Genomic DNA, 15,120 nt, shown 5'->3' with positions numbered 1-15,120 from the left:
GTTTTCCATTCAAAGAAATCCCAAAATAAAGGCTCAGTTGCTTTATTGAAGATATCTTAAAGTCACCATACAATCAAACAGGAAAATGCACACCATTATTTTTTTTAATTCAAAAAGGGAAGGGCAAAATAAAGCCCCGCCCTACAATTTTTCTAATTTCAGAAGCCGTTTCACTCGGATACACGTCACGATATGGAAAAGAAGTCAATCGCAACTTCCATTTCATAGTGACTTTAAGAGACTTTCCCTGCGTTCCAATTCGCCTACTTATACTAGCCCTAACAGTAGGTGGAGTTTTTGTGTTGGAATAGTAGGTACTTTTGAGCGCATGGCAAAATAGATTGCACAAACTGGGACATACTAACAGGAAGCGGAAGAAGCCGTTGTTGCCTAGGGCACATTCAAGCTCAAACCGGTGCCGTTTTTCTACGGTTTCCGGGTTGAACGACACGTTTCCTGGAAACGGTGTGCAACAGGGTTTGAGATGCATTTTCTCTTGTTTGGTGGGCGTGTCAAGAATGTCAGGCCAATCAGCAGCCAGCAACATGTGTATAACCCACGCGGTGTTAAAGAGACAGATCGCACAATGGGTCCAAGTAAAGTCGTTTACAAATGTGTCCGCTGCAGCTCGGTATACGCAACAATTGAAGATATTAGAAGAGATGTATTTTGCAGTGTTCAACACGTATTTATACCGATTTCATCAGGCTCTGAAATGTGTTCATAAAGAACACTAAGAATGGCCTTCTCAGCTGCCATAGTTCAACTCTTGCGTCATCACAACAGGGTGTTCAACCGCACCACCATTTCCGTTTAAACAACGTTTAGCTGAACGCAGCCCTAGACAACATTGTGACCAATAACTGCATGTCACATCGAAATACAGCTCTTCTTTCCATGAAGGATTTAGTCGTTCATTATTTCCATGTTTACTGTATACTTACATTTGTTCATTTAGTGACGCACCAGTTATATCATTTATTGGTAACACTTTACATTAAGGTAGCATTTATGAAGCGTTTATAAATGTGTTCATTAATGATTAATAAGTCATTTACAAATGCATTATAAAGCAGTTATAACTGCATGAATAAAAAGGGGGATTCTAACGAAATACCTGCCAAATTGTGAGCAGGTATGAGATAAACAACACAACACCCTACAGTGTCCAGTCTGACAGCCTATATTGCAAACAATATAAAGATAATAATGAATCTGCTTTTGAGTCAAATAAATAATGAATAAATTCATTTATTAAGCATTTATAACATGTGAGTTAAAAATGACTCACTATTTGGCAGGTATTTCATTAGAATCCCTTATATCCCAGTTATAACTGCCTCATAATGCATTTGTAAAGGACTTATTTATCATTAATGAACACATTTATAGATGCTTTATAAAGAGTACCTTAATGTAAAGTGTTACCAATTTATTAATGCAGTGGGGCGTCACTAAACTCCGCCTCCTCGTGGTGAGTTGTGGGTAATATCAGCCGTTAGAGTGTGTATCATTCTGCACTTCCAATTCCTACCAGAAGTAGTCAACCATCCGGGAATCTTTGGAATACTATTTTCGACATACTACGATTTGGGACATACTAGTTCTACTTGCAAATACTATTAGGACGGATAGTCTGCGGATTGGAACTCAGGGTTTAACTTTCACCTTAGAATGTGTGATTCTGTTAAATATGATATTTGCTTGAATGTAGAATTGGTTTCAGTTCTGTTTTAGTAAAATAAAAATCTTGCATTCCTTAAATGGTGAAAATATAAAAACCAACATTACAGTTCTACTCAACTCAACTCAACTCAACTTTATTTATATAGCGCTTTTACAATTTTCATTGTTACAAAGCAGCTGTACATGAGACACATTGACTACAAGCAAAACAATCAAAGTTGTACCTGCAAAAACAAGAAAAGGTTGAAAACACAGAAGACAGACACACCCACACACAAAACACTCCACACACACAACACGCACACGCACCAACACACACAGACACAGAGACACACACACACACGGATGCGCACACACACACACACAACACACACACACACGTACGTACACAGACAAGTACGCACACACACACACGCTCAGTGAGAGCACACATTTAGGATAAAGGAGAGAGAAGCACAGGTCAAATATAACAGACTATAAATTCCTATATGCAATATTAATTAAGTAAAACTTTAAGATTCTAAAGCAGCCCCCCCGGTCAGGCAGATAGTGCAAAAACAGTATGCAAACGGTGGCGAGGAACCCAAAACTCTAATCGAGAAAAAAAACCTCAGGAGAACCCAGGCCCAACCAGGGGATTCCAGTTCCCCTCTGGCAAAAGCTGCTGCCTCTGCACAAGCTCCAGAGAACTTGCACAACAAGGCTAAATAAAATAAATAAACTTAATAATAAAATAAATTATAGTTTAAGATTATCATTAATAATCTAATAGCATTTGAAGTTTTGTGGTGAAGACATGTCAAGAGACCGCGTCCTTCTTTATCCAGCTCTATCATCTCAGCTCTTGTCAGGTCCCCACTTCCCATTCTCCGCTCTACCATCAGGTCAGGCCATGAACTGCATCCTGCTCGCTGTGGTAACCTTGGAACAATGAGACAAGACTGGCTGAGAGTAGAGTACTGTTCTGTACTCTTTGATGCAACAAGTACATCAGTTGTGTTTTTGGTTCCGGTTGATCTAACTAATGCAGCCTAAACCCTCTGAAGATTTATATTATGGAAGAGTAGTGTATGCAAGATTAAAAAGATGCGTCTTTAGTCTAGATTTAAACTGACAGAGTGTGTCTGCCTCCCGGACAGTGCAGGGAAGACTATTCCAAAGTTTAGGCGCTAGATAGGAAAAGGATCTACCACCTGCACTTGATTTTGAAATTCTAGGTATTACCAACTGACAGGACGCCTGAGAGCGTAATGCACGTGAAGGACTGTAATACAAAAGGAGTTCATTCAAGTACTGAGGAGCTAAACCATGTAAGGCTTTATAGGTAATAAGCAAGATTTTAAAGTTAACGCGATGCTTTATAGGTAACCAGTGCAAGGTTGACAGAACCGGGCTAATATGTTCATACTTTTTTGTACGTGTAAGAACTCGAGCTGCCGCGTTTTGGACCAATTGGAGTTTTTGTAATAAGCCTGCAGGGCAACCACCTAACAGTGCATTACAGTAATCTAGTCTTGATGTCATGAATGCATGAATTAACTTCTCTGCATCTGACATTGACAGCATATGACGTAGTTTAGATATATTCTTAAAATGGAAAAACGCAATTTTACAGGTGTTGGCGACGTGGCTCTCAAATGACAGATTACTATCGAATAGAACGCCAAGATTCTTTGCTGACGACGAGGGTTTTATGGAACATCCGTCAATAGTTAAACAGTATTCTTGGTTGTTACTTATAGCAGTTTTCGGTCCAATAAGTAACACTTCCGTTTTGTCCGAGTTCAGTAATAAAAAGTTGTTACTCATCCAGTTTTTTATATCGACTATGCATTCCATTATTCGATGGAACTGCTGTGTTTCATGAGGCTTCGAGGAAATATAAAGTTGAGTATCATCAGCATAACAGTGAAAGCTAACTCCGTGTCGCTTTATTATATCTCCTAGAGGTAGCATGTATAATGCGAAGAGCAGAGGCCCTAAGACTGAGCCCTGTGGTACACCGTACTGGACTTGCGATTTGCGTGACACCTCATTGTTTATTGCTACAAATTGAAAACGGTCGGATAAATAAGATTTAAACCATTTCAAAGCTATTCCCTTAATGCCGACATAATTTTCGAGTCTATGTAGGAGTGTGCTGTGGTCAATGGTATCGAATGCAGCACTAAGGTCTAGCAGCACCAATAACGAGATACAACCTCGGTCAGACGCCAATAGCAGATCATTTGTAACTCTGATCAAAGCAGTCTCTGTACTGTGACATGCTCTAAATCCAGACTGGAATTCTTCATTGATGTCATTCCTTTGGAGGAAGGAGCATAATTGAGTTGAAACTACTTTTTCCAGAACTTTAGATATGAAAGGTAGATTCGATATAGGCCTGTAGTTCCTTAGTTCTCTAGGGTCGAGTTGGGGTTTTTTGACAAGGGGCCTTATAACAGCCACCTTATATGCTTTAGGCACATGTCCTAATGTCAGAGATGAGTTAATAATACCAAGAAGAGGATCTATAATTTCTGGGAGCATCTCTTTCAGTAGATTTGTAGGTATAGGGTCTAGTATGCATGTTGTTGATTTAGATGATCTAATAATTTTAGACAGCTCATCTTGATCTACGGTATAAAATAATTGCATTTTCTCCTTAAGGGCGCTGTAGTTAGTCTGTTCAGCGGGTTTCACTTCTGATTGCATTGTTATAATTTTTTCTCTAATATCTTGGATTTTATATGTGAAGTAGTTCATAAATTCATCACTGCTATGCTGATATACAGGATCAACAGTTAAGTATGTTTGTGTTGTCCTCCATGTTTTCTTTGGTCCCTACAGGACATTGATCTCTTATCACTTTTTTATGCATGGAATTGATCTTTTCCCAAAGAACAACAACATCATATCAAATATATACATTAGGGATGGACTGCTCCTTTCAAGAGCTTTTCTAACACGTACTGTAAGGATCTAGAAGGCCACTGATGAAGCAATGCCGGATAAATGAACAGACCTTTAAATATAACAATCATCCAGTTGTCTCCAGAAGGTCGAGCTCTGCTTGTCAAACGGTCCAAATGAACTTCTGCTGTCAAAGAGGGATTAACCTGCAACCCACCGAGTCTAATTCTCTCTGTTATCCATTAACCTAATGATGATGATGATTATGTGGCGCACACAGGGGTGATGCTGTCACACACTGTGTGCATTTAAACTCTAGTGTTTGTCATAAATGTCAGGTTGGAACAGGTTAAATAGCAGTCTCTTGTTGTGACAACATGCCCCTATTTCCATGATGGTGAGTAATTTTTGATGCAAATATCCTCCCGGGGTATATATACAGTATTCCACTTGACAAAAAAACACTATAGTAAATTGCAGTACCGTTCTGCAGTATAAACTAGAGTAAATGAATTAACTGAAGTAAATGCACTGTTGTCGTTGTTGCTATAGAGAATGTGAAGCTGAAGTCACGCCCTATGTTGCATGTTACAGTGGCCCCGCCATCTTGGGAGGAAAATACTCCACTGCTATTATTGTTTTGATATGTACCGTTACTTGTTTTGTTTGATATATGGAGAAATCGAAAGTGAAAGAACCATGGGCTTTTCCTGAACGACTCTACGTTGCAGTTTTAACACAGCAAGACCGACCTACCATCCTTATATTTCCTAATCAAACTAGAAAAACAAAACACTGCATTGAACGCACTAGCAGCCATCCTCCCAAGATGGCGCCGTCGATTAACAAGCTCTATAGTATCTACTATTTGCATTCACTGTGGTAAATTCTATATTAACTCTGGAACAGTACTGTAGTAAGGTCAAGAACACCAGTCCTATCTGGAAATGTCACTATAATTTGGTCTTTTTGTCATGTGTAAAAAGTCACATCGCGTTTGTGTTTGTGACGCGTCCGCGCTGCTGCTCATCTGAACTGCGGCATGCGTTCCTCCTACGCACATCCCGGGATTCTGGTTGCCATGGTTTCCCGCATCCCATGCGCGGCTCTGCTGTATCCAGCAGCAGGAGCAGAAAGATGCCAGCGCTTAGAGCCTCCTCAGCCATCTTTACGCCTGTAAATTAGCCGAAAGCACGCGAGTGATCGAAACGGCTGCGGATGGCGGAATAGCGAGCAGTCGGTCGCGTCGCGTTCCCTCTGACGCGTTGTGCGGAGCGTTATATTCTCGTGCACTCGGCTGACGCGGCGAAAACGGGGAGCGTCTCTTAACGCGCAAGGTCGGCTCGAGTTTTGCGCAGATTCCACGGGAGCGTCAGGAATGAGTATAGAAATCCCCGCGGGCTTGACGGAGCTTCTGCAGAGCTTTACCGTGGAGGTGCTGAGGAACCAGCCGGCGGATCTGCTCGAGTTCGCGCTTCAGTACTTCACGCGCCTCAAGGAGAACGAGAGCCGCGGCGGCGCGTTTGGCAATGAGCGCAACTCGAGCGGGCGAGCGGGGAAAGCCGTCAACTTCTGCGAGGAAGCCATGCAGATCGACTCTGAAAACGGCGACGAGGAGGACGACGACGACGACGAAGAATTCGTAGGTAATGAATGTTTGCGCGCGCGCTTCTCCTGTCATCTGTGATGATGCATAATAATACGTGCTTGATTTCACACATTGACCTGCGCTGTAGTTATACGTGTTTAATTGATTAACACGGCCTTATGATATAATGTCAGTGTCGGTTGAAAGAAAGCATCATAAAAAAGCGATGAGCTCTTTGTAAAAGATGTCCGTCAGTCAGCTGTGAATGATATATTAATAATGAAACGCGCTTTAATTCACGTGCATGCCCAAATGAACCTTTTCTGGATTAAATGATTCAGTAAAAACCATCAGGCCCTGAACAGAAGGCCGCAGTCATCACAGAAGGCACTTGTATTTCAATGTGTCCTCAAGTGTGTATTGTTGTATGTGTTTCCATGAACCATAAATGTCATTCATATGTTATAACAAAGACAAATCACAGATGAAATCTCTTCTCCTAGACATCAATGGAAAGCAAATGGAGACTTTTGCATCTCAGATATTTCTCCTGAAAAGGCGTCTCCATTAGAAGAGATGTCAACAATGTGTGGAACTGAGCTCAGATTGGCCTCGACTGCAATCAAAAGTCAATATTGTTGAAGATCTCAGTATCATTTCTCATCAAATTGACTCAAATCCAGATGATTTCACCTCTACGATCTACATTCGTTTACACCTCCAGACTCTTCATGTGTTTACACAATTACACTCTCATTTGATTCTCTTTTCTTTTGGGTGAAACATCAGAGTTGATATTCAAACAGTGAACTCCATCAAATCTCCTGAGCTGTAAAGGAGCATCAACTGTGTGCACTAACATTTCTCTCTTGCTTTTGCTCTTCGCCAGCTCCGGTCATTAACAGATTTGTCAGACGAGCTTCCGGTAAGTTGTTCTTGCAATTTTCTGTCAATATAATTGCTTATTCAGCTTCAGGAGTGGGTTGATTTAATTTACTGCCGTGAAATATTCTCTTCGAGCTTGTTAAACATGGTCATGTTTTATGACTGATGGATGGGAGAATTCCCTTCTTTACTGGGCTTTAATTGACTTGTGGAAGATGAGTTTTGTTTGCCATAAGCCATGAGAAAGTGTTTTAGAACGTGTGCCGTCGTGGATCATTTAAAACCACAAGTGGAGATGAATGGATGTGTTAATGTAGCGTGTGCCGTCAGAGCTGATGGACTCTCAGAAACACACGACACAGATCGTGCTGGAGCCACACAGGAAGAAATGTCTTTATATTGTGTTCTGTAGTTACAGTGACGTTTTACAGACAAATCTACTTTCATAGAAACCTCTCTTCTCTGTCTGGTTCATTTCACCGAATACCTCTTTGATAGAACTGCATGAATTTTTCTTAGACTGTTGAAAAGACAATGTGTCTGATATCTAAAATGAAAAGATTTCGATCGGACTACAGTTCTGAAGTTGCCATTGACAGTGCAATATGAGGTTTTCTTGACCATTTACTGGATGTGTTATACGTCCACAAACTGTGTAGAAACCGACCGCAGTTAAGAATCGAACCTGATGTGGGCATGAAAAGTTAAATGGATCCAAAGAACTGAGAACATGAGAAAAAATTGGAGCATCGAGATTGAAATATAAATGTGGTGAAATCTCTAACCACAACAGAGTTCTAGACTGTTCCTGTACAAGAAAATGTGTATATTTTTGCGTATCATTCTCCGTTTATATGAAGAACGTTTTTTAGTGAATAATGATACAACAGCACAGAAATAGAAAACTTGCAAGAGTCAGAAACTTTTACTGAACTTGTTCTCAGACTCCACAAAACTCTAGGGATGCAATGTCAAAATCTCACTGTACGATAATACCTCGGTATGACGTCTCCAGTACGGTATTTATTGCAATCTTTAAGATGACAAATGATGACTTGGAAACGTGCCATAAGCATCCTCTTTTCTTCATCCTCCAATCATAGCTGTAGAGGTGTTACAGTGTGAGATGGGTCAAATGAGCTAAAAATCCCTTTTATCAAATAAAATCATTGCACCAGATGCCACATTTGTTGTAACACTCTCTATGTTAGGTCCGTAAGACCTTTCGTTTCATACAGTCATGTGACCACCATAATATTGAGACAATTTTGCTGTGACGATAACGCGATAACCATAATATTGTTACATCCCTAATAAAGACCGCTGACAGCTTGAAGCGCTCTGTAATGCATCACTGACTGGTTTGATCTCTAATCCTTTCATTTTCACATTCAAGTCTGTGCCGAGGCATTTAACCCGGATGAGGATGAAGAAGACAAAGACGCACGAGTGAGTGTCCTCTAAAAATCTATTCTACGTTTGCTTTGAGTACATGCTTTACATCCCACAATGCTTTGCTGTGCCCACAGGTCACTCACCCTAAAACAGACGGGCAAAGACAAAGACTTCAGGAGGCCTGCAGAGACATCTTACTGTTCAAAAACCTGGACCAGGTGAGATCACAACAGACCAACAGTGCAACCAACCACTCAGCTGTGAGCTCCACGAGTGACGAAAACATGACTCAGTCCTAAATGAAATCCATCTCTTAAATGTCCACTTTTGTGATTGACTGTATGTCATTCTCACGGGATTGATTTATTTTTTTACCAACAGGAGCAGATGTCACAGGTGTTGGACGCCATTTTTGATAAGATTGTGCTGACGGGGGAACACATTATCGATCAAGACGACGACGGCGACAACTTTTATGTCATCGAGAGGTGAAGAAAGCGCCGGATCGGCCTCCTGTCGTTCAAACCTTGAACGCATCATCATCATCATCTGGTTTCATTTCTAGGGGAACGTTTGACATCGTATTGAAGGCGGACGGCACCACGCGGACCGTGGGGTCTTATGACAACCGTGGGAGTTTCGGAGAGCTCGCCCTCATGTACAACACGCCCAGAGCGGCCACCATCATCGCTACCTCACCCGGAGCTCTGTGGTGTCTGGTGAGCGTCATAAACCTGACAAACCTATTTCACATCACATTCACGTATTCAGTACAGCTTGTGTTGGATCAGAGCAGAGCCGTTGGAGAAGAGAGTTACGACACACTTTGATCTCGCTCCCGTGTGGTCGCGGAGCTCTCAATCGTTCCAAACAAATCCGTGCTGTCAACCTATTTGAATGAATTTTAGCGGGACAGACAATAGCAATTATATTTGCATAAATTTTGCTAAATATATTAGCACATTGTGTACGTACACTGAATACTACGTTGAGTACATTTATAGCAGCATTTTGTCCAGGGAGTATAAGATAATATAATAAATATAAGATTATAAAGATAATAAATAAGATCTATGAATGTAAGATATGTCCGCCAACTCGATAAAACGTATAAACATGCCGTTATTTCACCAACTGTACAGTCAATGAGTTTGGGAGACACTGAAATGAATGGGCTTCATGGTCGCTCCATGACACGAGTTACTTCCGCATTCCATTCTCCCAACGGACAGTGTCGTAACTCTGTTTTTCAACGGCTCTGGATCAGAGCGTGCTCTCTCTTTTATCTCCCCATAGACTTTCTGACGTTACAGTACTGATGAACCCTACACCGATGACTTCTAACCCAATTCCTGAAGTCAACATTTTATATTTTCAGGATAAAATACAAATGTGTTTGGAAATAAGTGATCAAATTCAGTCTTCGCTGGTGTAAACTGAAGTCGGTTTTTAATCATTTCGCAATCGATCGTTTTGTAATTTTTGCAGGATCGACTGACGTTCAGACGGCTCATTGTAAAGAACAACGCAAAGAAGCGAAAAATGTACGAGGCTTTTATCGGGACTGTTCCACTCCTCACGTCGCTGGAGGTTTGAACACACGCGTGCACACACACTTCATCCGCTGACATCACACTACTGATATATTAGTCACTCACTCGTTCATTCATTTTTCAGTTTAAAGTGCGCAAAACACCTGTCATTCAACATATGACATTATGCAATGACTTGATCTGTCTTGTTTAAAGGAATCAGAGAGAATGAAGGTTGTCGATGTCTTGTCAACCAAAGTGTACGACAGCGGCCAACGGATTATCGCTCAGGTCTGGAAGTCAATTCAGTGAATAAAAATATATATTTTTTAAAAACATTTGGCTTCATTGAATAGATATGACTTTTTGTTGCTTAGCTACTACTATGATTTGTTTCATTGAAATGTCCTGGAATTATTTTGTTCGAAAGTTGTCAGTTAGATTTTACGTCCAGGTTATTGTTGTTAACGTTATTTGTTTTCACAGGGTGATTTGGCAGATTGTTTCTACATCGTAGAATCAGGACATGTTAGAATCACTATGAAGAGAAGTAAGGTGAGTTTGAGCGTTTAGATCTGAACGCGATCCAAGATTCAGCATTTTCAACACGGTTCAGTTCAGGCAGGGATTACTATGCAACAAACAAAACACAAATCTTTCACATGTATGTTTGGTCTTGTAGTCAAAAAACGAAACAGAAGAGGAGGAACTGGAGATCACCACGTGCTCTAGGGGGCAGTATTTTGGAGAATTGGCTCTTGTCACCAACAAGCCACGGGCAGCATCTGCATACGCTGTGGACGATGTCAAGTGTTTAGGTACTGCGCTTCTATCAGTCTGAACACTTTTACTGAGGTCTTTTCCTTCAATGTCACTTTAATTCTTTCCCTGACATTTTCTGTCATTGATTAGCGACATTGACGTGTTTTTCTGGATTTCGGGTAGGGGGTGCTGTTACACATCTTTTGAAAGACTACAGACTCAAAAACAAGCAAAACTCTTACGTTTTGATCATCGCTCTAAAGTCTTTAACAACAATGTTCGTTTTTTAGCTTTTAGTTCAAATTCCGTGCGTCTGAAATCGCCTGCTTCCATACTATATTGTAGGCGAAAACGAGTATGAGTCATGAGTCATGAGTAGTATGTTCAAAACCTCAGTATGCACAAAACAGTAGGCGAGAAACACCCGGATGGTCTACTGCTTCCGCCGAGATCGGTGAGTGTGGATCGGATGAACACTTATCTATCCCATGATGCCACGGGAGCTGAGCAACGGTCACATTTCAAAAGTAAATATAGCGGAAAACTTCAAAGCGGGTGTCCGTTTTTAATATGTAAGTACAGATGAATGAATTTCTCGTGAATAAATTATGTTTGTAGTACCGACGCCAGGTATAGGTTGATGTTAATACGTCAGAGGTCAATAAACACACGGGTCACATGACAATAAAACATGGCGGATGCAGTACGGCCGAAATCTATTCATACTACCCCCACACATGCTATATAGTAGTGGTGGGCGATACTGTAAAATTTAGTATCGATACCAAGTAAATGCAGGGCCAGTATTGCCGATTTCGATACCGATACTTTTTACTTTTAAAAAGCATTCACTTGAAATTACATTTACTTTCCTGTAGATGAAATGTCATGATTTATCAGATGAATGCATCATTAATATGCTAAATCTGAATACATTTTCATGACCACTAAAATATTTTGTGATTTGTGCTCTTAATGTGCCTGTGGGCTAATTAATCATGTAGATGTTAAAACACTGGACATCATTTAAACCAAATAAATCTATTTATTTAGTTATTTATTCCTGTAATCGAATTTGCAAACATGAACTCTGCACCAAATTATTACTGGAAAATAGTAACAATAACAGATTAACAGAACAGAAAAACGATATGTAACAAAACAATTTCTCGTTATCCCAGTACACAAAAGTGCACAAAATTATTACTCAAGAACAACGATTTTAAAACTGCTTTTCCTTGTTCAGTGTTATGTTTAGACAAAATAATAGAACAAATTAACATGTTTCCCTTTCACTACACTTTTTTAAGTGAATTTATAAACAAAGTGCACACTATCTATTTAAGCACTTTATTTACTTTGTCTCTCAAACAATAAAGTACTTTCAATCTTTGGCTTTTTACCCCCAAAGGCCCACTGCCATACATCGCAGTTCGCCGTGTTTTTATTCACCGAGGTGATAAACTCCACACGACGCTCCTCTTCTTTTCGCCGGCTGCAGCTGCGTCTGCGCGCTTGCGCTTGGCGCTGCTGAGTCACGTGATAGCGGACTTCAAAACACAGCAGGGCAGGAGGAGCAACGTGTGCAAAACTAGGTGTATGGGAAATAGTTTTTCTTCATTATACAATTATTAGCTACATTAGTAAATAAATAAAATCAGTAGTAAAAACACATTAGTATCGATATTTTTATGTTAGGATCGATCCTTTTCGATACAACCTCAGTATCGAAAGTATCGATACTTCAGGATCGATCTGCCCACCACTACTATATAGAACGTACTTAGGTAGGTACTTCATTTAAATCAGTACGTACTGTCCCAGTATGCGATTTCGGACGTAGCAATACTTTCTTTTTTAATAAAGCTTTCCCACATCAAAAAAAGAATGAAGTTGGAACATGAACAAAAAAGCGGAGGCTTTGTTCGTTCTTATGATATTTGAAATGTTTGCATATTCATGCAAAACATATCCTGGGGATCAAAATGGTGCAGCTGGCTGGTAACTTTATTTTAAACGCTCCTGGGGAAGAAGCTCATGAGAACCCGGCCGCTAGAATCAAAACATCAGTACTGCACTGTTTTTCTGTAAAGCTGCTTACCGTCATACGAAAGAACCGTGTGACCTGAAACGCATCACGTCTGATCTCAAATCAATTCTGTGTTTATTTGCGTGTTGTGTGTTTTACAGTAATGGACGTTCAGGCGTTCGAGAGGTTATTGGGTCCCTGCATGGACATCATGAAACGGAACATTGCGAATTATGAAGAACAGCTGATGGCGCTCTTCGCGAGTCACATGGCAATAGATGAACAGAATGCATGAAACACAATAAACATCACAAACAATAAATGCAACATGAAATGATGAGAGAGCGGTGAGTACTGATGACTGAGATCACACGTCTTCACATACGTCATAAGCTTGAAGTTATTGTTTTTTGCAATCAATAATCCGAATTCAGTAGATGTGAAAAGCCAAACGTGTGAGGGTTTGACTTCAGGACGCACAAGGTTTCTCTCACCGGGCACATGTTTGGGATTTGGTACTGTTTATCTACATCTGCATCTTTATTTGGTTTTTGGTGTTTGTTCACATGAGACACAGAGACGTTGCCTGCATCTCTTACAGTGAGGTTCAGATCAAGTTTGCATTTGTTTGCAAGACTGTGTTATTCTCATGAACACCTGACGTGACACAATTGGTTGAGCACAACTGAATTCAGCAGCTGAAGTTTGGAAGTGCTTTGTCAGACGCTTCATGAATTGAATTCTGATAACAATATGCCGATGTATAAAGTCAACATGGAATGTAAATGGACATGTTTTACGGTCTTATTGTGCATGATTCACTGGGACACATGATTTCATGTCTTCATACTTTTCCTTTAAAACCCACACAGCCTCGGAAACGACTTACGTCGCTGTCCCTCCCCGTAAACCATCTGACTCTTTCACATTCCAGTCAGCTCTCCATAGACTTCATTAGATGTGAAGAGTCGGGTTCCAAAATGAGATAACTCTGTTTTTATGTTTTTTCCAAAATCTAGTTTTTTATCATGTTTTTATTGTGTTTTATTGTGTTAGTTAGCTGTATTTTTTTGTTTTTATTGCATTTTACTGTGTCAGTTAGTTGTATTTTTTTGTTATTATGGCTTAAATCAAAACAAACCAACTGCAGTTTGATTGATATTAATTGGAATGCACAATAAAAAAACATGATTTTTAAAAATGTTTTAAAACGGAGTTATCTCATTTTGGAACCAAACTCTTCATATGTACATAAGAGTTATTAGTGAACGACCTTTCGTGTTGACTTTATTTCAGTCAAATTCCAAACATATTGCTTGAGAATAAGAACAGGAAAACAAAAGAAAGAGAGCCACATGTTTGAATATTATTGCACTTTGAAGCCAGTGTTGTCATGACATTTATACTTGCACACTTCTAAATGTTTTCGAGCTCCTTATACTGTTAAACATAGAAATAGTGACTATAGACATCGTGTATCTTTACTTTCTGTTATGGTGTAGCACATTTTTATGATTTGGTAACATCACCACCGCTTGACGCATCTGTTGATGTGAATCATTTTTGTATAACTGAAGTATTTCGCTGATTTTGAACTGAGACTATTTAACATGCACAACTTGTATCTTTATGTAAAGGATCTTGAATTTCTCAAGTGTTTGTTTAGTTTCTGACCACTTTTCTGTTTTTGGCAGCATTCGTTCTTTATTCATTGTTGATTCTGCGGGATTTTGGCTTTAACAGTCTCTATTCTCATGGCTGTCTACCTCTGATATGAGCGACACAATCATCATCCCTTCTCCTCATGTAGATGTCAACATGATAACATTTCCTTTCTGTTTTCCTTCTACGTGTCTGTGCGACTATCTGCTGCCTAGTAAATGTCCTGAAAACCAATCAAAGGTCTACAGTCTCTCAGTGTAAGAGAGCTCAGCATCTATCTGACTTTCCATTCAAATAAAGAACAGTTTTGTATTGACATCATATTGTGATTACTCTATGTAAACGGTATGTGTGATTTGTTTTTGTTTTTTTTTAATTTATGAATAATCTCAATAATGCATCGAAATGACATTATACCAAAACCTTCCCGCATGGATGTCATATGTTTGGTAAAGTCTTGAATCTACGTTAAAGTCGTGTTATTGCGGTAAATAAGCTGTAATATTAACAATTTACAGCGACGCTTTGTGTTTGTTTATCACGTCTCGGAACCTCTATTTAACCGAAAGGGCGGGACTTAGTCGAAAAGTATGCTGCCACAACCAATGACATTTACGGCTGATGTAACGGGCATGCCGAAGTGACCAATCACAGACACAATAACAAACTCGTCACGCCAACTGCAGCGT

At 39.9% G+C, this 15,120-nt stretch overlaps 1 protein-coding gene across 1 annotated transcript; it reads left to right on the top strand.

The window, feature by feature from the left end:
* The first annotated feature begins 5,692 nt into the window (after positions 1-5,692).
* Positions 5,693-14,749, top strand: LOC130551581 (cAMP-dependent protein kinase type II-beta regulatory subunit). Its single transcript, XM_057329293.1, has 11 exons — positions 5,693-6,224; positions 7,056-7,091; positions 8,448-8,500; positions 8,581-8,664; positions 8,828-8,934; positions 9,012-9,165; positions 9,935-10,036; positions 10,195-10,269; positions 10,465-10,533; positions 10,661-10,796; positions 12,931-14,749. The coding sequence occupies exons 1-11, from the start codon at positions 5,957-5,959 to the stop codon at positions 13,062-13,064; spliced, it is 1,218 nt and encodes a 405-aa protein (XP_057185276.1). The 5' UTR covers positions 5,693-5,956; the 3' UTR covers positions 13,065-14,749.
* Positions 14,750-15,120: the final 371 nt, after the last annotated feature.

The sequence above is a fragment of the Triplophysa rosa genome, linkage group LG3, assembly GCF_024868665.1.
Source record: "Triplophysa rosa linkage group LG3, Trosa_1v2, whole genome shotgun sequence".
Classification (NCBI taxonomy): domain Eukaryota; kingdom Metazoa; phylum Chordata; class Actinopteri; order Cypriniformes; family Nemacheilidae; genus Triplophysa; species Triplophysa rosa.
Note: the sequence above shows the minus strand (reverse complement) of the source record. Positions and strands in the feature narration are given on the sequence as shown.